General features: G+C 40.4%; 1 protein-coding gene across 1 annotated transcript in view; it reads left to right on the top strand.

The window, feature by feature from the left end:
• Positions 1–1,699: 1,699 nt before the first annotated feature.
• UBXN4 (UBX domain protein 4) overlaps positions 1,700–24,662 on the top strand; it is a 47,502-nt gene continuing 24,539 nt past the window's right edge. Inside the window, exons 1-6 of the mRNA XM_055262026.2 lie at positions 1,700–1,997; positions 8,616–8,718; positions 13,539–13,567; positions 14,154–14,272; positions 15,531–15,705; positions 22,315–22,408. Coding sequence (XP_055118001.1) covers positions 1,916–1,997; positions 8,616–8,718; positions 13,539–13,567; positions 14,154–14,272; positions 15,531–15,705; positions 22,315–22,408 — 602 coding nt within the window. The 5' untranslated portion in view covers positions 1,700–1,915. The remainder of the gene's footprint in view (positions 1,998–8,615; positions 8,719–13,538; positions 13,568–14,153; positions 14,273–15,530; positions 15,706–22,314; positions 22,409–24,662) is intronic.

Consider the following 24,662-nt stretch of genomic DNA (forward strand, 5'->3'; position numbering starts at 1 on the left):
ATTTTTAACATGATTTTCAAGACTCTGTATCATCTGATCCTTGCCTAGCTTTCCAGCCTCACTTGTACCACACTCCTCTTTCTATGTTATAGCCACACTGGGCATTTTTTAGTTCTGCAAGTGCACGGTGTTTGCTTGCTTCAGAGCCTCACACTGCCGCTTGCTCCATGTGGAATGGCCATCTCCTTCACCTACCTAGAGTTCCCCGAAATGTCATTTCCTCATGAAGGCCCTTTCTGACTCCACTAGTCCATGTTCGGTCCCATCCTCATACACTTCTGTAGCACTCTGAATTACACTTCTGTGACATTCATCATCACTCATAATCACTTATTCAATGTCTGTCTTCCTGACTAGACTGTACAGTCACAAAGACAGGGCCTTTTTCTGACTGCCTCACCTCCTTATCAGTGCTAGGCACAATGCCTAGCTCATAATAGATGAGTAATAAACATTTGACAAATGAATATAAAACTATGAAGTATTATTTAATTCTAAAATTAGAGATAATTAAAGACCTAGCTCTATTGTAATAATTTCTAGGTTGATAGAATTTCAAGAAGTCCATTAAAGTTGATGTTAAAGGTAAATTCTAATTTTTCTATAGGACTGTTGTCCTGTAGAAGCAACTGTCCCTAATCAGCATTATGTCTTAGTTTATAATAACACTATATACGAGAGGCCTGATTGGGAAAAAAAGTACAAAAATCTGAGTGCAAATAATTAGCTATGTTTAGGGAAAATATCTGTAGGAAAGGTGGTATATTCAGATGTATCACTTCCTTTATCTTGCAAAGATTGTCAGATAGTTGTACTGCTGGAGAATAAATTTAATTGATGTAGAATTTAACATAATAGTATATGCAACTTTAAATAAACCATGCAAGCCTTTAGCTAATAGTTATTACAGACCATGTGATTTCATGAAAGTATTAAATATGAATCAGTTTTCATTTAACGGCAGCCAATCACAAAGCGCCACATCTTGATTATAGGACATTCTCCCAGAAAATTGGAAAATAAATCACTATCTAATCTCTTTTGTATTACCATGGAAAGTAGCTGGAAAATAAATAATCTATTATCTGCTTTTGTGTTACTTTAAAAAGTAGCTGTGGCAATAGCCTAACGCGTTTTGAAGTTTTGGAATGATCTTTATCCAGTGTCTAGGAAATTACTGAAGGCCTGCGTTCTACCAATTCCTCCGCTTGGGCTCATGGACTACAGGTTATTACAGAAGGTGACTTGCGGTTTTTATCCTGTTTTTCTACAAGGTTGGGCTACGTTCAGAAGAAATCAAAGCCTCGGAGTTAATCCCTACAAAGCCCATTTAGTTCCATGCGAGGACTGTTTCCTCCACACTGAGAGTCTCAACGAGGCCGAGAATAGCATATGCCAGTTGGAGTGACACTTCTTTCTCCCTCTCCCCTTTATAGAATGTGTAGTGGCCCTCACTACTGCCCCCTTTAGCCGTGCCTCAGAACCCACAGTTACATGCTCCACAATATGGAGGCGAATAAGCCTAAGGGGACTACAATTCCCATCATGCCTCACGGCAGGCGCCGCCGACGTGTCTTAGCGGTTAGTCATCCTTCCTACCGCCTTCCTCCACTTCCTGGACTGCGCGACCGGAGGCCTAGCGGGCGCGCGCACGCACCACCGATTCGCCAACGAGAGAAGGCCCTGGGGCACGTACAGCGACGGGTTGCGTCATGTGGCGTGAGGTGTTCTCGCGCGCGCTAGCGCGCGTCTCCGGGTGCTGCTGACTGGCGTGCGCGGTTGTGCAGAGTCGGAGGTGGGGGCCGAACCAGCCGAGGTTGCGGGGGCCGCAGAGCCGGACGAAGACGGAGGGCAGAGCCGGCTTCGGGACTGCGGAGACTACACACCGAGCGAGCGCCTAGGCCCGAAGGGAGCGATGCTGTGGTTCCAGGGCGCCATTCCGGCCGCCATCGCGACGGCCAAAAGGAGCGGCGCGGTCTTCGTGGTGTTTGTGGCAGGTGAAGGAGGCAGGGGTTCGAGAGGCGGCCGGGACACCCCTCCGGCTTACCTTCATCCTCTTGTATACCTCAGCCGCCGGCCCTCCCTCCCCGAGACGCGGGCGCCTGTCGGCTCGCACAACTGTCACTACTACCCCGCGCCCCAGGGACGGCTGCGACTCCGCCGCCAGATCCCCCACACGGGCCATGCAGACCCTCAGCGCCCTGCTCCTTCAGGCCCCGGGCGCCCCCAGCCTTTCCTCAGTGTCCGAGAGGCCCGGGCTGCCGGCCTGTGGCTGTTCAGCGCCTCCCCGGTTCGTTTGAGATACAGCGGGCATGGCGCCACCGCTGTCTTTCCCGGCACCCGGGCCGGAGGCACCGTCTGGCCCTGGTCTCCAAGGCGCCCCGAGGCCGGCCGAAATCTCCCCGCTCGGGGCGACGGACGCGGCCAGCAGGCCCCAGCCGCCCAGCCCCGCTCGTCGCCCCGAGCCTCTCCCCTACGCAGCCAGACCCCCGCGACCCTCTCCCTGACGTCCCTCTCTGTCTCTAAAGACCCTCTTTGGGCTGCTTGAACGTCCGTTTCGTTACTACTGTTTAGATGGAGGTAGGAACGGGCCCTTAGGCAAGCAGTTGGGTTGTAATTAGTTGTGGACTGTCGGGAAGAAAGCAGTGTCATCGATAAGCAACAAAGAGAAACCACCTGACGTTCACGGTTACTGGTGTTAGTACGTTCCTGAAACGTAAACTTTTGAGCTGAAAAGAGGTTTAATTTTTTTTAATGGCAGTCTTGGTAGGGGATCTAGTGTGAAATAATGTTGCAAGTTTTAAAAAAAAATCCATTAGTTTCAAAGAAAATAGACGTTCAGTCTTTGGTTTCTTCCCGTTGTTGTCTTCCTAGGCTAAAATCTACACGACTTTGAGAACGTTTATTAACTCATATATTCTATGTTACTCTGGGCTATTTTGCTGCATATTCTCCTGTTTTATTACTGAAATCTTGTAGATTTACAGTAAACTCCTTGCCTCTACGGTTCTGCTCTTTCTCATTACATGGACCAAATCAATATTTGTGGCTATCGTTAATTTGAGGTGTATTTCTTCAACTATTTGTGTTTAATAACGGTTTATTCATAATTAACTCACGTCTTTTAATAGCTCTATAACTTCATGCACTGCAGTGAAGAACGAATTACTGAAATGTGAATGTCATTTAGCATTAAATTTGGAATTTATAATTGTTTTGTTACGCTAAGTTTTTAGCTCAATGCTGTTTATAGAGCTTGAATAGTTTAGATTCTGTTATGCTGTCTGGGGGTTATATTATACTTTACATAAATTAATTCTGTAATCCTGTAAGGAAAAAAATGGATTGAAAATGAAAGGAAAAGTAAATGACATTATGCTTATTGTGTACAGTAGTAGGTTTTTGACATTTTAAATTGTTTTTCTCCTAATATCTCAGTTGATCCTTGCAGTAAATAGAACAGATTTAATTATCCCTATTTTATAGATTAGGCACTTAAGTCAGCAGTCATAAAGTGACTTGCACTAGGATCACAAAAAGGATTTACATGTTGTCTTAACAGTCAAATTTTTTAGTAGCTTCAAAAAAACTGGCTTTTTTGTTTCTTAAGGAAAAAACTGAACAATTGTAAATTGGTAATTTAAATTGATATAGAAATCAGAAGTCTAGGATTATGGTAGTCATGTTTTTGAACAAATGTGCAGACATTCCTAGAAGGCACTCGAGGTAAATCAGTTAATTTAAAAAAAGAAACGAGAGATTTTTATTAACAAATATTAATATTTGGAAACTCTAATACAAATTATTGGAATAGTTAAATAAAGTTATAGGTCTTGCCTTTCGGGGCTTTGTGTGTATATATACTTTCTTCAATTAATTTTTTACTGATGAGCATGTATTACATGTATTTAGAATATAATGACTCTTGAATGTTTGCAGGAAGACTGTTAGCAGTCTCACAAAGGAGTCTCTGTCTGTCCCTTGACCTGTTCCAAAATACAGCTAGCTTTTTTAGAGCTTTAGCCAGTTAATCCCCAAGAGTAAGTAGGTTTAGTGTCACTCTAGGAATATGTAGATACTGGACTCATGAAATCAAAACACTTACAGATTGCTTAGAGCTTTCTTCATAACTCTGAAGCCAGAACTCGTGATTTTCTTAGGTCTGAAACCTCAGTAATAATATACCAACTTAATGGAAAATTTGAAAGATGTCTTTATAGCTGGAAGAAGTGATCTCAAGAGTACACTTTGGTTCGTAGAACTATTCAAGTGGGAAACGTTTTAGGCAAGTTGTCTTTAGTTAGTGACATTTTCATGGATGAATTAAAGAATATTGTAGAGTTGATATTAGGAGACTGGAGAGATTACTACTACTTCAGCCAACAAATTAATATGATTTTCAAAGTATTGTGGCTGTGTAAAGTAAGTGAAACAAAACGATATTCATTTAATACTTGGGAAGGTAGAATAATCTGACAAGGAGACCGAAGTGAAGGTATCTGTTCACTGGCTAATGTTGCTAGGTAGGTAGGCTAAACTTTGTTAATGACAGACGCATTTTCTGCCTTTTTTGGTGAATGTAGACCACAGAAGCCTTTAGGTTTTGAGCAGTTGAGATTTTTTTTACATCGGAAAGACTGGCTGTATGAGGGTCTGCAACTCTCTGCTTCTGAGTTCGTGTTGCTGTCTTCAAGTGCCTTCGCTTAGGATACTGCCGATAGAAGGGATACGATGTTTTCTCCTAAAATCTTAGGCCCATCTAACTTTATAGTTGATAATTTGATTAAAAATAAGAAAAGATACTAGAGTTAGCAATCAGTCATCCCACTCAGTAGTATTAGGAAAGTTGTCATTAAGCATTGAGTAATTCCATTCAGCTTTCCACCACTGCTGTTCAAGCAGCTGCTGCCACCACTAGGCTGAGTCTAGGACAGACACTGCCAGTGGGGTTGAGACATCTGGGACCCTAATCACATGGTACAGTATAGGTGAGGGAGTGATGCACAAGCCTCACAAGAAGCAAGATTTATACTTTCAGCTAAACTTAGGTGATATCCCTGTTTAGATCCTCCCAGGATTCTCAAGCCTAAACGTGTAAGTACTGCCTAAACCTGTGTTTCTCTCCCAGTGTTCTGCATCTGAGTGGCACTACCATACATCTGGTTGGATAAACCATAAATGTGAGAGTCATCTTTGACTCTTAAGTCTTCAGTCTCGTCATGAGCTCCAGATTGCTCACAACATTCCAAATCACATAGGCCTTTCCCTACACACGTATTCCTTCTGCGTGGTGAACTCTTCTGGCTGTTGGCATAGCTGAGCTCTCTTATCCTTTAGATTTTAGCTTAACTGTCACCTCAGAGAGGGCTTCTTTGATCATTATAAAGAGTTCTCGTTATTTTCTCTCATAGTTTTCTTTTTCGTAGCATTTATTACTGTAATTATGTATAGCGTCTATTTGTTTTAAAATTTTGTATACCATTAGATTTTAAGCTCTGTTGAAGGCAGACAGTGTCTCATTTGGTTTATATTTAGTATACAGTTGAATGCCTAGAACAAAATATATGCAATAAAATAGTGAACATATAAAAGAATGAATAGAAAAGATTTCTCACTCTTCACAGCCTTCTCTGAGAAGTGTTTGTAGTAAGAATATTCTCATATACTTATATTTCTTTGGTAGGTGAGTCATTTATTTGGAATCTTACATCTCTCCTCATCAGATGGTTTCTGAAGATGCATTTAGAGTGATCTCACTTGCAAATAGTAACTTCTCGTTATTTTGCATCTTCAATATCTAGGAGTCTGCTAATGGAGCATTCTTAATGGAGCATTTGGTCTGTGGATGCATTCTAGTCCCGTTTACTTTTCTTTTTTTTTTTTTTTTTTTTTTTTGAGATGGAGTCTCACTCTGCTGCCAGGCTGGAGTGCAGTGGTGCAATCTCGGCTCACTACAACCTCCACTTCCCTGGTTCAAGCGATTCTCCTGCCTCAGCCTCCTGAGTAGCTGGGACTACAGGCGTGTGCCACCACGCCCAGCCAATTTTTGTATTTTTAGTAGAGACGGGGTTTCACCGTGTTGGGCAGGATGGTCTAGATCTCTTGACCTTGTGATCCGCCTGCCTCAGCCTCCCAAAGTGCTGGGATTACAGGCATGAGCCACCGCACCCAACGACCGTTTACTTTTCCATGGTCAAATTTCTCAAACTCCTATTTCTGGTATTCCTGAATCTCATCTCACAAAATATGTGCAAATAAACAGCATTAGAGTCAATTGTTACAGGGATGCCATCATACTTACTAATTAGGCATTTAGCTATTCCACAGAGTACTTATTGGGTGCCTACTATGTTCTGTAGAGATTTTAGTCTTGTCAGTAAATAAAATGGAACCAATCCTTGCCTTCATGGAACCCTAATTCTAGTTAGGGGAGACAGATACTAGTAAACATAATTAAAAATGCATAATATATTGGAAGGTGATAAGTAATACAGAAAAACAGAACAGGAGATAAGGGAGCTTTGGGAATGTCTCAAGAGTGTAATTTTAAAGTGAGTGATTAGGGAAGTTGTAATATTAAAGTGGGTGATTAAGTATCAGCTTTATTGAGCTGATATTTGAGCAAAGTTTTAAGGGAGTTGGAAGTTAACCATGTAGTTATCTGGGGGAAGAACATTCCAGGCAGAGGAAACAACTAGTACGAAGACCTTATGGCTGAAGTGTCTTTTGTATTTGAGGAATAGAAGGAAAAAGAATAGCAAGAAAGGAAAAAGGAATGAGATCACAGAGGTAGTTGGAGGCCTGATGTGTGAGGCCTTCAAGCCCCCTGTAAGGACTTTGGCTTTTACTTTGAGGAAAATGGGGAGCCATTGTGTGATCTAAGCAGAGGGTTGATGTTATCTTTTTTTTTTTTTTTTAAGAGAAAGTTGCTGTGTTAAGAATAGACTTAGCAGGAAGACCAATTTGGAGGCTTTTACTAGGCTTCTAGGTGAGATGTGATAGCTTGGATCAGGGTAGTAGTAGTGGAAGTGGTAAGAAATAGTTACATTCTTGATTTATTTTGGAGCTGGAGTCACCATCAAGGAAAACTAAAGTTTTTGGCCTGAGAACTGGAAGGATGGAGTTACCATAAACGAATTACTGCAATGAGGAAGGCCAAAGTGGATTAAATTGGCCTGGCCAACATAGTGAAACCCCGTCTCTACTAAAAATACAAAAAATTAGCTGGGCGTGGTGGCGGGCACCTGTAATTCCAGCTACTCAGGAGACTGAGGCAGGAGAATCGCTTGAACCCGGGAGACAGAGATTGCAATGAGCCAAGATCGCACCATTGCACTATAGCCTGGGCGACAAGAGTGAAACTAATCTCAAAAAAAAAAAAAAAAAAGATACAGAACATTTTCAGCATTCCAGAAGGCTCCTTCATGTTCTTTCTCAGTTGGTAGTACCTTTGCCCTCTATCAAGGTAGCCACTATATTGAATTCTATCACCATAGATTAGTTATAGGTTAGCATACCTTTTATAATTAGCATACCTACAATAAAAGGCAAGTCCAAAATTGCAAACAGAATTGTACCTGCCTCTGTCTACCTTGGAGGAATTTTGGAGTATAAATGCTGTAGAGTGGAGATGTTGAACTCAACAGAAAGGTGCCACATAAAGGACAGATATCAAACTTTTTATTTTTCTCTCTCTCTAGATGGTCTCTGTCGCCCAGGCTGGAGTGCAGTGGCACGATTTCCGCTCACTGCAACTTCCACTTTCCGAGTGCAAGTGATTCTCCTGCCTCAGCCTCCCATGTAGGTGGGATTACAGGCATGCGCCACCACACCTGGCTAAGTAGAGATGGGGTTTCACCATGTTGGCCAGTCTGGTCTCGAATTCCTGGCCTCAGGTGATCTACCCGCCTCAGCCTCCCAAAGTGCTGGCATTATAGGCGTGAGCCACGGCGCTGAGCCCACAACTTTTATTTTTCTAAAATCTCATGTACAAAAACCCAAATAGGCACTGCACCCATGACTACTTATTATTGTGGTACTTTTCACGTCATAATTTAGATGGCTTCTTTTATGAAATATTTTGTATTATTTAAATAGTCCAATGTAGTTTGTTTTCATTGCCCTTCATGATGTGAACTGTGTGTGCAGTCACACTTTTCATTTAGTGGAAAATTCAGTTTTCAAATTTGGCAGAAAGTGGTATAGGTGGGATTATATTTTATTTGAAGTTTCTGTTTTCCAGGGAAAAAGAATTTGCAATCAGCAGATCCCAGCCTGGTATAAGAATTTTTGAGGGCCGGGCGCGGTGGCTCACGTCTGTAATCCCAGCACTTTAGGAAGCCGAGTCGGGCAGATCACGAGGTCAGGAGATCGAGACCATCCTGACTAACATGGTGAAACCCCGTCTCTACTAAAAATACAAAAAATTAGCCGGGCGCAGTGGCGGGCGCCTGTAGTCCCAGCTACTCGGGAGGCTGAGGCAGGAGAATGGCGTGAACCTGGGAGGCGGAGCTTGCAGTGAGCCGAGATCGCGCCACTGCACTCTGGCCTGGGAGAAAGAGCAAGACTCCATCTCAAAAAGAAAAAAAAAAAAGAATTTTTGAAATGTTTTACAGGTGATGATGAACAGTCTACACAGATGGCTGCAAGTTGGGATGATGATAAAGTTACAGAAGCATCTTCAAACAGTTTTGTTGCTATTAAAATTGATACCAAAAGGTTTGTTTATGTTTTAATATTTTATTAGTTTTAAAATTTTTAAGTATTGTCTTTGATTTATAGTGATACTCTTTGACTATAAGAATGTTGATGTTGGTCTGGGCACTCCCAGCACTTTGGGAGACTGAGGTGGGAGGATCGCTGGAGCCCAGGAGTTAGAGGCTAGCCTGGGCAACATAGTAAGACCCTGTCTCTACAAAAAATAATAATAAAATTAGGAGTGTGGTGTGTGCCTGTGGTCCCAGCTACTTGGGAGGCTGAGGGGAGGATCATTTGATCCCTGAAGATTGGGGCTACAGTGAGCTGTGATCATGCCATTGCACTCCAGCCTGGGTGACAGTCAAACTCTGTCTCAAAAAAAAAAAAAGAATGTAGGCCAGGCACAGTAGCTCACGCCTGTAATCCCAGAACTTTGGGAGGCCAAGACAGGCGGATCACTTGAGGTCAGGAGTTTGAGACTAGTCTGGGCAACACAGTGAGACCCTGTCTCTACTAAAAAAAAAATACAAAAATTAGCAGGCTGTGGTGGCACACACCTGTAATCCCAGCTACTCGGGAGGCTGAGGTAAGAGCATCACTTGAGCCCAGGAGGTTGAAGTTGAGGCTGCAGTTAGCAGTGACTGCACCACTGCACTAAAGCCTGGGCGAGAGAGCAAGACTGTCTCAAAAAAAAAAAAAAAAATGTTTATGCTATGTTTTTGGATATCTAAGGCATATTAGGAACTTAAATTCTGACTGCCATTTGCTAAATTCATCATGAATCCTGCTGAAAAAACTTTAAGCTTTCCTACTCTACTCAGCAGCCATTTAACACGTACCAGGAATGCAAAAAGAACAGTGATCTCCAGCTTCTAAAAACTTGGAAGTAGTGGTAAATCATACATTGAATATCTCTTAGAGGTTGATCACTTACTGTCTTGAATCCTATTTTTGGGAATGGAGTCATTTAATCAATAGAAATAAGGACATTTGTAGGTTCCTCACAGTACCTGATGTCCACAAGTCTGTTTTGTTTCTCCATTCCTCCTCCCCATCTTTTAAAAGACTTTTTATTATAGGAAGTTTCAAACATATATGAAAGTAATATAACAGTGTAATGTACCCCATGTACTTATCTACTAGCTTTGGTAATTAACTCATGGTCAGTCTTGTTTCATCTATACCCCCACCCATTTCCATTCAATCCAAATAATTTTGAAACAAATCACAGTCACTGTATCACTTCATCTATAAATATTTTAGTATGTCTCTGAAATATAAGTATTGTTAATTTTTTAAGCATAACTATAATATTAATACTTCACAAACTAATAATCTTTAGTATCAAATAACCAGCCAGTGTTCGACTTTTCAGTTGTCTCATCAAAGTCATAGTTTTCTTACTTTATTGCAGTTTTTTAGTTCAAAATTATTCAAGGGCCACACATTAGGATGCATTGATTTCTCTCAGTATGTAGGCCTCTCCTCCAACTCCCCTGCTCCATGGAATTTATATTTTAAAGACACCAGGTCATTTGTTCTATACATTTGTGCTGTGGTTTCCTACAGTATGGATTTTGTTGACTGCAATGTGTTGGTATCAAGTTGGTTCTTTCCTGTTTTCTGTATTGATAGGTAGATTCAGGTTTGTTTCCCCTCCCCTCATCCTGTCCTAAGACTGCTTCATAGGTAATGATGTGTCTTCCATCAGAAGACAGATAATACCCTGTTTTCTCTCTTTATGATCTTAGCAGCTATCAGTGATCATTACCTAAAAACATTATAATTTGTTTTTTTCTTTGAAGCAGGATTTCACTATGTTGCCCAGGCTGGTCTTAAAATATTGGACTGAAGAGATCCTCCCATCTCAGCCTCCTGACTGGCTGTAATTACAGGCATGCTTCACTGTGCCTGGTGCAGAAAACATTAATTCATTAGCACTTACAAAGTGGTATTCCTGTCTTTTTGATATTGATACTATCAGAATGAATAATGCGTTTGAAAATCACTGTCAAGATTAAAGCATTCAGAAATTTCTACTCGGGAAGCTGAGGCAGGAGAATGCCGTCAACCTGGGAGGCGGAGCTTGCAGTGAGCCGAGATTGCACCACTGCACTCCAGCCTGGGCAACAGAGCAAGACTCTGTCTCAAATAAATAAATAAATAAATAAATTCAGAAATTTGCCTATAAGTTTGTAAACGTCATGTAAAAATTTTCTGTATTTACAAAAACATCAAGTCGTAATATAGCTTGTCTCACAACAGTTACTGAACTATATATTTACTGAGTAGTTTTTAAAAAATGGAATCTGTGAATTTAAGTATATCTTTTTTTTTTTTTATTGTTCATCACCTTCCTGAAGCACCTTCGAGAGTTGGCAGTGGCAAGAAGAATATAGGGATTTACAGGGAATGTGCAATACATGAGAATTCCAGAATTCTTGAGATTGTATACAGACTGATGTGTCTGGCATTTTTTTTTTTTTTTTTTTTTTTTTTTTTTTGAGACGGAGTCTTGCTCTGTAGCCCAGCTTGGAGTGCAGTAACGTGATCTCGGCTCACTGCAAGCTCTGCCTCCTGGGTTCACGGCATTCTCCTGCCTCAGCCTTCCAAGTAGCTGGGACTACAGGCGCCCACCACCACGCCCGGCTAATTTTTAAAATAGTTTTAGTAGAGACGGGGTTTCACCGTGTTAGCCAGGATGGTCTTGATCTCCTGACCTCGTGATCCGCCTGCCTCGGCCTCCCAAAATGCTGGGATTACAGGCGTGAGCCATCGCGCCTGGCCTTAAAAAGAAATTTCTAGTAGCAGATGCAGGGATACTTGTATATAGTGATGATTCATGTTTGTTTCACTATAGACTGCACAATGATAGAATCTAGTGTGCCTTTAACTTATGGAACATAAATTTTCTTTATTTCATAATAACTAAGTCACCCAATGTTTTGGGAACATTTTAGTGTGTATGTATTTTTGGAGATAGCATGCATTGAAAATAGATTAGTAGGAAATGCATAAAAAGTTTACAGTTATTTCTGAGATGGTGGGATTTTTGGTAATTTTTTTTCTTGATTTTTTACTATGTTTTCAAATGTTTTTATGATAATGCTTTATATTTGGGGGGAAAAAGCAAATTCTAGTTCTCAGAAGCATTTGTTTGATTATTGGAAGCATCTACATCGATGAGTGTCTCTTACTGGTCTTATAAATTCTCTCTCCCATCCCTGACCACTCAGCTCCCTTCTCTGGAGGGAACCAAATCAAGAAAATATATTTATGTTTGTTTTCCCTCCATGTTTTACAACAATAGTATTAATAGCATTTTGACATACTTTTCTATACGTTTTTCTTTTTTTTTTTTTTTGAAACAGAGTCTCACTTTGTCCCCTGAGCTGGAGTGCAATGGCATGATCTCGGCTCACTGCAACCTTTGCCTCCTGGGTTCACGCAGTTCTCCTGCGTCAGCCTCCTGAGTAGCTGGGATTACAGGCGCACACCACCACACCCAGCTAATTTTTTGTATTTTCAGTAGAGAGGGAGTTTCACTATGTTGGCCAGACTGGACTCAATCTGACCTCATCCACTTGCCTCGGCCTCCCAAAATGCTGGGATTACAGGCACGAGCCACCATGCCAGGCCAATTTATGTATTTTTAGTAGAGACAGGGTTTCGCCATGTTGGCCAGGCTGGTCACGAACTCCTGACCTCGTGATCTGCCTGCCTTGACCTCCCAAAGTGCTGGGATTACAGACGTGATCCACAGTGCTGGCCTGCCTTTTTTTATGATTGCATAATTACTCGGTTTTTATTGGTAGATAGATGGCTTTTAATCCTTTGTTATTATGGAGTATTGCATTATCACTCGCCTAAGTAAGTCGTAGGCCTTATGTCTTCGTGTTCCAGGTTAAGATACTGTATTCAGGTATACTTGCTGCTGAGGAAGCAGCATGGCAGATACCAAATTAATATTTTAGCCACCAGATGCAGCCACTAGCTTGTGGGTTGTAAGAGCAAATTGTTCTTTCTTTTTTGAGACAAAGTCTCACTCTGTTGCCCAGGCTAGAGTGCAGTGACGCAATCTCAGCTCACTGCAACCTCTGCCTACCGGGTTCAAGCGATTCTTTTGCCTCAGCCTCCTGAGTAGCTGGGATCACAGGTGTGCGCCACCACGCCGAGCTAATTTTTTCATTTTTAGTAGAGACCAGATTTCACCATGTTGGCCAGGCTGGTCTCAACTCCTCACTTCGTGATCCACCCGCCTGGGCCTCCCAAAGTGCTTGGATTACAGCTGTGAGCTACTGCACCTAGCCCGTTTTTTTTTTTTTTTTTTTTTTTTTTTTTGAGATGGAGTTTTGCTCTTGTTGCCCAGGCTGGAGTGCAATGGTGCGATCTCGGCTCACTGAAACTTCCGCCTCCTGGCTTCAAGCGATTCTCCTGCCTCAGCCTCCCAAATAGCTGAGATTACAGGCACTTGCCACCATGCCCAGCTAATTTTTGCATTTTTAGAAGACACAGGATTTTGCCATGTTGGCCAGGCTGGTCTCAAACTCCTGACCTCAAGTGATCTGCCCGCCTTGACCTCCCAAAGTGCTGGGATTACAGGCATGAGCCACCACGCCCGGCCACAAATAATTCTTTCATTTGAAAATTATAAAACAAACCAGAAAAAGTGTTAATGAAATAAGAATTATATTTTTCTTGTTCAACCTGATTGCTGTGAAAGAAACTGGTAGTTGCAGGAAAATACTTGTGATTGGTACAGTAAATTTTATTAAAACAACTCAGTATTTAGAAAATACTTGCATTCATCTAGTGATTTTCTATTTGGTTTTGTTTTACAGTGAAGCCTGCCTACAGTTTTCACAAATCTGTATCCTTTCAGTAAAGAATTGCTTATATATATATACATTTATTTACCTTCTTTTTGGTTAATTTATGAAATTTAGAAATTATTCATTTTTATTTAGGAAATCATGCATTCTTTTTTATGGAAACTTTATTACTGAGTGTCCTTATTTTAAAAAAAAGTTATTATAGGAAATTTCAAACATATATAAAAGTAACTCAACGGTGTAGTGCACCCCATACATTGAGATAATATATTGTAGCTAAAGATAGGGCGTTTTAAAAATGTGAATATCTGAAAAACAATATAGATCAGTTGGGTTGGAATGTTACAAGTAGCTTGCAAGAGTCAGCTGGCAGCAAGATGGATAGAAAAGGAAGTTATGATAGAGGAGAATGTAGTAGATTCTTCACTAGAATATACCTCATAAATTAACATGTCACATGTATTAATACTACAGGTATAATGATGCAGTACTTGAAATTATTTAATATGTTAGATTATATTGTGAAAATCACAAAGATCATTTGTTTTCCTTCGTTACCAATAGTATTTCATAAAACTATCCTTTTGTTTCACATGAATTGTTAGACTTAATTAAACTGTACAGATCCTGTAGTGTGTGTTCCATCCAGTTTCTTTATTGGAGACAGCGGAATTCCCTTGGAAGTAATAGCAGGAAGTGTTTCTGCAGATGAACTTGTTACAAGAATTCACAAAGTCCGACAGGTAAGAAGGAACAGAACTGTTGTTTCCATAAATGAATGGTACGTCAGGAATTGGATTTTTTTTTTTTTTTTTTTTTTGAGATGGAGTCTCGTTCTGTCGCCCAGGCTGGAGTGCAGTGGTGTGATCTCGGCTCAACTGCAGCCTCCACCTCCCAGGTTCAAGTGATTCTCCTGCCCCAGCCTCCCAAGTAGCTGGGATTACAGGCACCTGCCACCACACTGAGCTGATTTTTGTATTTTTAGTAGAGACGGGGTTTCACCATGTTGGCCAGGCTGGTCTCAAACTCCTGACCTCAGGTGATCTGCCCGCCTTGGCCTCCCAAAGTGCTGAGATTACAGGCATGAGCCACCGCACCCTTCCTAACATTGGAATATTTTTGGAGCCCCTCTGTATATTCAGGAAACTGCCATGCCAAAAATCTTAAAAGGTAGTAAGTACTGTCTTTGTCACCTGTTTTGTAAATAGCATGAAGTTACAGGTGCCAGTAGCCAGTACCTAATACTTGACTGACTTCTTTACCTTTCTTTTTTTTTTTTATTTTTTTGAGATGGAGTCTCACTCTGTTGCCCAGGCTGGAGTGCAGTGGACTGATCTCAGCTCACTGCAATCTCTACCTCCTGGGTTCGAGCGATTTTTCTGCCTCAGCCTCCCCAGTGGCGGGATTACAGGCGCATGCCACCATGCCCAGCTAATTTTTGCATTTTTAGAAGAGACAGGATTTTGCCATGTTGGCCAGGCTGGTCTCAAACTCCTGACCTCAAGTGATCTGCCCGCCTTGACCTCCCAAAGTGCTGGGATTACAGGCATGAGCCACCGCTCCCAGCGGTCTTTTACTCCAATCTCAACACATAATGAATATCACCATAACTTTGTTGAAAGAGAAAGTTGCTGTCATATTAAGGCTCTAACTATATATTGCTTAATATATTTTAAGGACTTTATACTCAATAATTAATCATTTCTGTCTACTCTGGACAAATGGCTAGGAGAAGTTTGTAACTTTTTTCTTTGAATTCTAATTTGAGGGAAAATCAATAGTGTGCTTTAACAAATGTTTTTATGGTCTTGCCAGCTTGCAGGTAAATTCCATAATGTGATTATATCATACTTAGTATTATACATTTTGGATTCATCTATTTATGAGCATTTTGTATTTCTCTTTTTATAAAGTATAAATCAACCTGTATTTTGGTCTCTACTGCCATGGTAAGTTTAGATTCTTATCTATTAATTAATATCTGATTTATTTTCTCCCTAGATGCATTTGCTAAAAAGTGAAACATCAGTAGCAAATGGCAGTCAGTCAGAAAGTTCAGTGTCTGCTCCATCTGCCTCATTTGAACCTAACAACACTTGTGAAAACTCTCAGTCCAGAAATGCAGAGCTTTGTGAGATACCACCCACTTCTGATACAAAGTCAGATACTGCAACAGGTAAATTTTAATGTACCTTTTTGAGTGCAATAGAAGCTCCTTCACTACATTTTAATATTTAAATATTAATATTTTAAAAATATATTGCATGTATTTTTCTTCACATTTATTTAACTTAAAATTTAAGAATTGTATTAAATACACATGTGTCATTTAGTGGTAGAAGACAATAAAGTCAGTGAATGTCAACTTGACTCCCAAATAGTCAACAATCGATTTATAATTTCTGCTATTGCGCTATATGCTTCAAGGAATGTCATGACACTGAGCAGTTTTATAAATCTCTTACTAGCCTAGAGAATTTTGAAAGTTTCAAATGAACTAAAGTATTATATTTGGAACTGTTTCTATAACATGTAAAAAGCTATATAAATTTAAGAGAATAGTATTATATATATTTTTTAATTAGAGGTAAAAGATAATTATGAAATAGAGCTTGTAGAAGTAAGAGGTGTGACTGTAAACTCATTGATAGAAAAGGCAAAAGAGAAATTTTAAACGGAATTTTTGGGATTGTGGTTGGAGTTGTTTGGTGTAATATGGCTTTGTATTAGGCAACCCAGGGGTAGATAAATCAAGATGTTAGAATATTAGTGTCCTAAAAGATTATTCTACTCCAGCATCCCACACAAATAATTATCAAGCTTCTATTTGAATGCATTCAATGATGGGAAGCTCATTACCTTGCTAGGAAGCCTGTTCTGTTGTTGAAAAGCTCTAGCTTTTAGAAAGAGTCTTTCTTATATTGAGCTGAAATTTGATGCCCCATAACTTCCTATTAACATTAATGCTGCCTTGTGGAGTTACACATGACAGGTTTTGAATATTTGAAGTACAGCTATTTGTCTCATTTTGAGGTTTTACATCCATGGATCATTCAACTTCTGGATGTGTACGGAACGGGGGGACTCTATTATGGATGTCCATTTAGGTCTACAACAGAATAATTACTTTAATTGTATTTACCTGGATATATATCATTTCCAAAATTCTTCATTCCGTTTTGAAGATAGACATGTGTTTCCCTCTGGTATAATATTCCTTCAGCCTGAAAATTTTCCTTTAGCATTACTTATTGTACAGGTCTGGAGTTTTCTTTATGTGAAATGACTTTGTTTTATCTTCATTCTGGAAGGATATTTTTGCTGGATATAAAAATTTTGTGTTTACAGTTACAGGTATTGTCCACTGTCTTCTGGTCTTCATAGTGTTCTAATGAGAAGTCTCCACAAATTCTGATTGTTCCCCCCTGTAAGGAGTATGTTGGTTTTCTCTGGCTGCTTTCAGGATTTCTTTCTTTCTTTGGTTTTTAGCAATTTGACTGTGATATGCCTAAGTGTATTTTTCTTTGTATTTATCCTGTGTTTGGTTTGCCTAGTTTCTTGCATCTGTAAATGTGTGACTTTCACCAAGTTTGGGAATTTTGGTCCATATATCTTGCTGGAATGAATTACATGTATATTAGGCTTCATGGTATTGTCCCACAGGTTTATTTTTTTCACTCCTATTTTTTCTTCTTTGGATTGGATAATTCTGTCGATCTACAAGTTCACTGACTCTTTATCATCTCCATTCTGATGTTAAGCCCATCCAGTGAATTTTTTATTTTAGATAAAATTATGTTATACATTTTTTAGTCCTAGGATTTCTATTTCTTTCTCTCTTATTATAACTTTTTATTTTGTAATAGTTTGACTCATATGTTACAAAAGTTGTGCAGAATGAGTACTCTTCATCTACGTTTTATTCTTTTAATTCATTTCAAGTGTATTTCCCTTTTCCTCATTTGAGTTATAATGGCCGCTTTAAAGTCTTTGTCTGACAGTTTCAATATCTAGCTCATCTGAGGATTGGCTTGTGTTGATCACTTTTACCCTTTAGAATGGGTCACATTTTCCTGTTTATATGTCAAAAAATGCTGGATTATATCTTGTGCATTGTTGTAGACACTCTGGATTTCATTGTATTCCTGCAAAGAGTGTTGTTTTTGTTTTAGTAGACAATTAACTTGGCTAGACTAAAACTGCAAGCTCTGGCTTACCTGAGGTGAGTAGCAGCTCTAATCTCAGTTTCTTTTAGCTTAAAAAAAATTTTTTTTTTTTTTGGTCAGGTGTGGTTGTTCACACCTATAATCCCAGCATTTTGAGAGGCCAAGTTGGGCAGATTGCTTAAGCCCAGGAGTTTGAGACCTGCCTGGACAACATGGCAAAACTCTGTCTCTACAGAAATACAAAAATTAGCCAGGTGTGGTGGCACATGCCTGTAGTTTCAGCTATTTAGGAGGCTGAGAGGTAGGAGGGTTGCTTAAGCTGGGGAGGTTGATACTGCAGTGAGCTGTGATCATGTCACTGCAATCCAGCCTGGGTGACAGAGCCCGACCCTGTGTCTAAAAAAAATCTTTTTTTTTTTTTTGAGACAGGGTCGGGCTCTGTCACCCAGGCTGGAGTGCGGTGGCACAAACATAGCTCACTATAATCTCCAACTCCTGGCCCACGTGATCCTCCTGCTTCAGCCACCTGAGTAGCTAGGACTACAGGTTTGCACCACCACACCTGGCTAATTTATTTTTATTTATTTATTTTTTTGAGACGAAATTTTGGTCTTGTTGCCCAGGCCGGAGTGCAATGGTGCAATCTTGGCTCACCACAACCTCCACCTCCCAGGTTCAAGCGATTCTCCTGCCTCAGCCTGCCGAGTAGCTGGGATTACAGGCATGTGCCACCATGCCTGGCTAATTTTGTATTTTTAGTAGGGACGGAGTTTCTCCATGTTGATCAGGCTAGTCTCGATCTCCCGACCTCAGGTGATCTGCTTGCCTTGGCCTCCCAAAGTGCTGAGATTATAGGTATGAGCTACAACGCCCAGCCTAATTTTTAAATTATATTCTTTGCAGAGATGGGGTCTCACTATGTTGCTTAGGCTGTCTCAAACTCCTGTCCTCCAGTAATCCTCCTCCTGCCTTGCCCTCTGAAAGTGCTGGGATTATAGGCGTGAGTCATTGGATCCAGGCCTGTAGCTTTTTAAAACTATTTATTATGGAAAATTTCAAACATATATAGAAGTAGAAAAAAATAGTATAAGAAAACCCCATTAATCCATTGCCTACCTTCATGGCCAATATTCTTATCTGTGCCCTCCACTCCTCTTCTTTTTCAACTTATTTAGAACAAATCTCAGGTAAAATATTTCTTTTTTTTTTTTTTGAGACAGAGTCTCGCTCTTTCGCCCAGGCTGGAGTGCAGTGGCGCCATCTCGACTCACTGCAAGCTCCGCCTCCTGGGTTCACGCCATTCTCCTGCCTCAGCCTCTCCGAGTAGCTGGGACTACAGGCGCCTGCCACCACGCCCAGCTAATTTTTTTTTGTATTTTTAGTAGAGACTGGGTTTCACCGTGTTAGCCAGGTTGGTCTCGATCTCCTGACCTCGTGATCTGCCTGCCTCGGCCTCCCAAAGTGCTGGGATTACAAGCGTGAGCCACCGTGCCCGGCCAAATATTTCAATATGTATCTCTAAAATATAAGAAAGGAATATAAATCTTTCAAGATTATATATAGTTGCCTTTTAAAATAATTTTTTTTTTTTTTTTGAGACAGAGTCTCACTCTGTTGGCCAGGCTGCGGTGCAGTGGCGTGACCTCGGCTCACTGCACCCTCCACCTCCCAGGTTCAAGTGATTCTCCTGTCTCAGCCTCTCGAGTAGCTGGGATTACAGGCACGCACCACCATGCCCGGCTAATTTTTGTATTTTTAATAGAGACAGGGTTTCACCATGTTGGCCAGGCTGGCCTCGAACTCCTGAACTCAGGTGATATGCCCGCCTCAGCTCCCAAAGTGCTGGGATTGTAGGTGTGAGCCACTGTGCCCGGCCAAAATAAATTTTAATTATGGAAATTTGCAAGCATATTCTAAAGTAGAGAGAACAGAATAACACGCTCGAGGTACTCATTATTCTACGTCAGTGATTCCCATTATTTCCTCGGTTTTTGTTATCTGTCTCCCTATATGACCATCCCTCCCAGGTTATTTTGAAGCAAATCTCAGGCATTTATATGATTTCATCTTTTAAAATATCAATATCTAAAAGATAAGAAATTTAAAAAAATAACCACATACTATTATCAAAGCCAGAAAGTTTAATAGTAATCCTTTTTGTCATCAGTTATCTAGGCAATATTTATATTATACTTTTTTTTCAGTTTGAGTTATAGTTCGATATATTGCTATTGGTTGATGTGTTTTAAATTTAATATATAGATTTCTGCTCCCCTGCTAGTTTTTCCTACAGTTTTCCACAGTCTGGATTTTACTGCATCTCCATGGAATTGTGTAAGATGTTCCTCTGTCCCCTTTATTCCTCTAAATTGGTAAAGCTACAGACTTGATCAAGTCAGCTTCATTATTCTGTTTGACAAGACTACTTTATAGATGATGTTGTATATTTCTCTTAGGAGATACATTATGCCTATTATTCCAGTTGGCTTTTTAAGCCTAAAGGCAGAACTTCTCTTAATACATTTTTGTTATATTTGGATTTTTATCAGTTGTTTTAGCTTATTGAGGTGTTTTTTCAATCCAGATTTTTTTTTTTTTTTTGAGACAGTCTCGCTCTGTCTCCCAGGCTGGAGTGCAGTGGCACGATCTTGGCTCACTGCAGTCTCTGCCTCCCAAATTCAAGTGATTCTTCTACCTCAGCCTTCCAAGTAGCTGGGATTACAGGCACCTGCAACCATGCCCAGCTAATTTTTGTATTTTTAGTAGTAATGAGGTTTCACCGTGTTGGCCAGGCTGATCTCAAACTCCTGACCTCAAATGATCCACCTGCCTCGGCCTCCCAAAGTGCTGGGACTACAGGTGTGAGCCACCATACCCGACCTAGAATTTTTCATTTAGGAATTAGCAGTTAACTATGAGTGTTAATAAGCTATTTCACACAATTTTGAGTCACCCTTAAAGTTACACATGGGCCAGGTACAATGGCTTATGCCTGTGATTCCAGTACTTTAGGAGGCCAAGATCACTTGAGCTCAGGAGTTCGAGACCAGCCTGGGCAGTGTGACAAAACCCAGTCTCTACACAAAATACAAAAATTAGCCAGGCGTGGTAGCCTGCACTGGTGGCCCTAGCTACTAGAGAGGCTGAAGTAGGAAGATGGCTTGATCCCAGGAGGCGGAGGTTGCAGTGAGCCAAGATCACGCCACTGCTCTTCAGCCTGGGCAACAGAGCTAGACTCTGTCTCAAAAGAAAAGTTACAAATTTATATTTTACATCTTCAAGTCATTTACAAAATACCAAAGGCAGAGAACTCTGTGACATATAATTGGAAATCTTCCTGTGTATGACATCTATCCATTTGTCTTTGATTATGAGTCATAGATTCGCCTAACTGTACTCTTATTCAACACTTTTCCCCCAGCTTGTCCACAAGTTATCTTCATAAGATGTTAAATTTTTGCTGATAATAAGACATGTCCTCAGCATTCATTCTATTTGCTAAAGAAAGGTGGTTAATTTCCTATTGAGCCTCTACTGGCTGCTAGTGGTTACCACTTCTTATGCAAGAGTTGCATTCAGTGATACACTGGTAAACGTTTATCAGAAGGGTCTGTGGAAGCAAAGGCCCATATTTGTTGTATTTGCTAATTTCCAAGGTGTAAATACTCCCACTTTGTTGATTTCAAGCTACCTAGGTTGTGCCCCTGAATGGGGAGGGGGAAGAGATACGCACCATCGTCTCTACTTAGTCATACTAATTATTTTTACTACTACTGTAGTAACGAAAATGCTTACCATGTGCCAGTCTCAGTTAAGTTCTAAGCATTTTACTTGTATTAACATGTATTTCTTATAACAACCGTGTGAGGTTACTATCCCCATTTTACTGATGAGATACAGAGGGATTAAGAAACTTACTGAAATGACTGTGTGGCTCCAGAGTCCTTGTTCGCCAAAGACTGTAAAGAAGAATCAGGTTGGTGGCAAAGGAAGGGAATGACAGAGGTCTTGTAGAACAGGCCAGGAAAAAGTCTATCTTTCAGGAAATCCTTCAAAGAAAACTAGCATAAGAGGCTGTCTAAGGAACCACTCTGGTCAGCAGAAGCAGATTCCTTGGACCAGTGTAAGTCCAGAGCCATACCCAGGATCAAACCTGGCCTGTATTGCTCACTGCTCAATAGCCACAGCCACATTTTAATTAAAATTAATTACAATTAAAATTTGTCCCTCACTTGCAGTAACCTCATTTTAGATGTTCAACAGCTGCGTGTCTAGTGTCTGCTGTATTAGACAGTATAGATATTGGAGGGCACTGCTGTAGAGTGAAGCCTACCCATAGCCAGGCATGCCTCCTGCCAGATTGGTATTCATGTTTTACGTCTGACCTTTACCTTGGTGATTTTAACTCAGTAACTGCTTTATTTCTATTTGTGAACAATTTTATCCATGTCTAAACTTTAGGATTAGTAATAGCATATTTAGCTCCTTCTCCATTTTTAGGGAAAATATATAATGCTTGAGATATAAAATTATTAACAGATGCTATAATCTAAAGATTTATTCCTTTAAAAAGTTGCATTAAATGCAGTATTCTTATTTCTTTTTATTTAATAATTAAGGAGGAGAAAGTGCAGGCCATGCCACTTCCTCTCGGGAGCCTAGTGGATGCTCAGTTCAGAGACCTGCAGAGGACCTCAACATCCGAGTGGAAAGGTTTGCTCTTCTTTTTGCAAATAGCGTTTTGTTTAAAAAGACAGTCGTTTTCAGTTATTTCATTAATTTGAATTAAAGCTAAAGTTATACAAATGAAGTTTTAGAATTCTGAGTTGAAATTTTTGATCATGTAATTTGTATCCATAAACATTACACTCTAAGTGTAAAGCTTACCTGTATGTCTGAAGTCACCAGTCAGCTTTTGGTCTGATCATTCTAAGAATCCCCTTTTTAATGGTATTTTGGTACATGGGTGTTTCCATCTGTCACTTCTGCTTTTATCTCTTTATGCCATAAGGATAATAAGCTCCAGATGGGCAAGAACTTCAGCTTATTTCATGACTATGTACTGAGCTTAAGTTCTGCATAAGTGGGTGTCTACTAAGTGGCATTTTTCATTAGTTGGTCTAATAATCAGATACAAATTTCTGGTTCTTGTAGTTTCTAGTATTTTTGGTGATACAGTAATTGTCAAATCATAGTCTTTTATGCTGTGATTCCTACATGAGTTAATAGTGGTTAAGCAGGAATATTTTAAACCCTGATTTAAACCCCTTTAGTGTTAGTTATATGGAAGTTTAAAAAAATTCCTTAGCATTTAAAAATTTTTTTAAAAAAACTTTCCTTAGAGAGACTTGATATTTTCTTGTTCATATAGATGGTTTGGGGAAACAGGGTTCAAAGTGATTGCTGATATTGTCTTTGAGTTTGCTTGTGACTCAGTAAAGATCAGCTTCTTTTCAGCAAAACCTAGATTCTGATTGTTCTTTGTAGAGGTAGGGGCAGTGCCCAGACCTTGAGGTGAAAAGCAGGCTGGACCTCACTGTGGTGAGGAAAGTGGTATGAGATTAGAAGAATAGCAGCAGAAAACTTAAGTTCCCAAGGGTTCATCCTGTTTTGCTTCTTTCTGATTTGCTAACCCCAGGCCCACTACTCTGTACTTTTATTTGCACCACCCCGGGCTGAAGTGAAAATAAAAATTCTGGAAAAGGGTTTGGAGACTTGGGGCGAAAACCTCAATTGCATCAGGTAGCTCTTTATTTTGAGGTGGGATCAGGCGCTATTTAGTTACACTGGAAAAAGTTTTTAATAGCCTCCATTCTTATGTAAGGGAATGTCAGCTAGTGTCTGCCTGTGTCATAGTACTAATTAATTCACAAGCTGAGATCCTGCATTTTATTCATCTGAGTTCATGCCAAATTAGGAATCTTGTTCCTTTTGTGGAATCTGATTGACTGACAATGACAATAGCTAATAACACCAGCGTATGTAATATTCCTATTCCAAATGTCCACTTAGCTCATTATTTATACCCTAAGAGTTGCCATCATTCTCACCATCCCCTGCCATAGACTGTGAAGCTCTTGTGCCCTCAACTAACTCATCCCCTGCCATCTTCTGCAGGATATTGAACTCTGAAACTACTAGTTTCCCTGTCTCACTTAACTGAAGTGCTTTTCCTCAGCCTGGTTAAGTTGGACCCATCAGTCCCTGTGGTGTAATCTGATATTTTAGAATTATATGAAGTTCTATAAAGCAAAATTCATGTATTTTTTTCTGACCTTGATGATATTTTAAAATCTATTTCATACAAATTAAAAATTCAGAGTTAAAATTTGGCAGGGGCTGTGAATGGTGGCTCACGCCTGTAATCCCAGCACTTTGGGAGGCTGAGGCAGGTGGTTTGCTTGAGCCCAGGAAATAGAGACCAGCCTGGACAACATGGCAAAACCCTGTCTCTACAAAAAAAATACAAAAATTAGTTGGATGAGGTGGTGCACACCTGTAGTCCCAGCTACTCAGGAGGCTGAGGTGGGAGGATCACCTGAGCCCAGGCGGTCAAGGCTGCAGTGAGCCATGATCACACCACTGTACTCCAGCCTGAGTGCCAGAGCAAGACTCTGTCTCAAAAAGTAAATAAATAAGACCAGGCATGGTGGATCACGCCTGTAATCCCAGCACTTTGAGAGGCTGAAGTGGGTGGATCATTTGAGGCTGGGAGTTGGAGATCAGCCTGGCCAACATGGTGAAACCCTGTCTCTACTAGAAAAATAAAAAAATTAGCTGGGCATGGTACGCATCTGTAGTCCCAGCTACTCAGGAGGTTGAGGCAGGAAAATTGCTTGAACCCGGGATGCGGAGGTTGCAGTGAGCCAAGGTCGTGCCACTACACTCCAGCCTGGGCAACAGAGTGCTACTCCATCTCAAAATAAATAAAATAAAATAAAAAAGCAGGATGGATTAGCAAATGTAA

Source organism: Symphalangus syndactylus, chromosome 22, assembly GCF_028878055.3.
Source record: "Symphalangus syndactylus isolate Jambi chromosome 22, NHGRI_mSymSyn1-v2.1_pri, whole genome shotgun sequence".
Taxonomy (NCBI): domain Eukaryota; kingdom Metazoa; phylum Chordata; class Mammalia; order Primates; family Hylobatidae; genus Symphalangus; species Symphalangus syndactylus.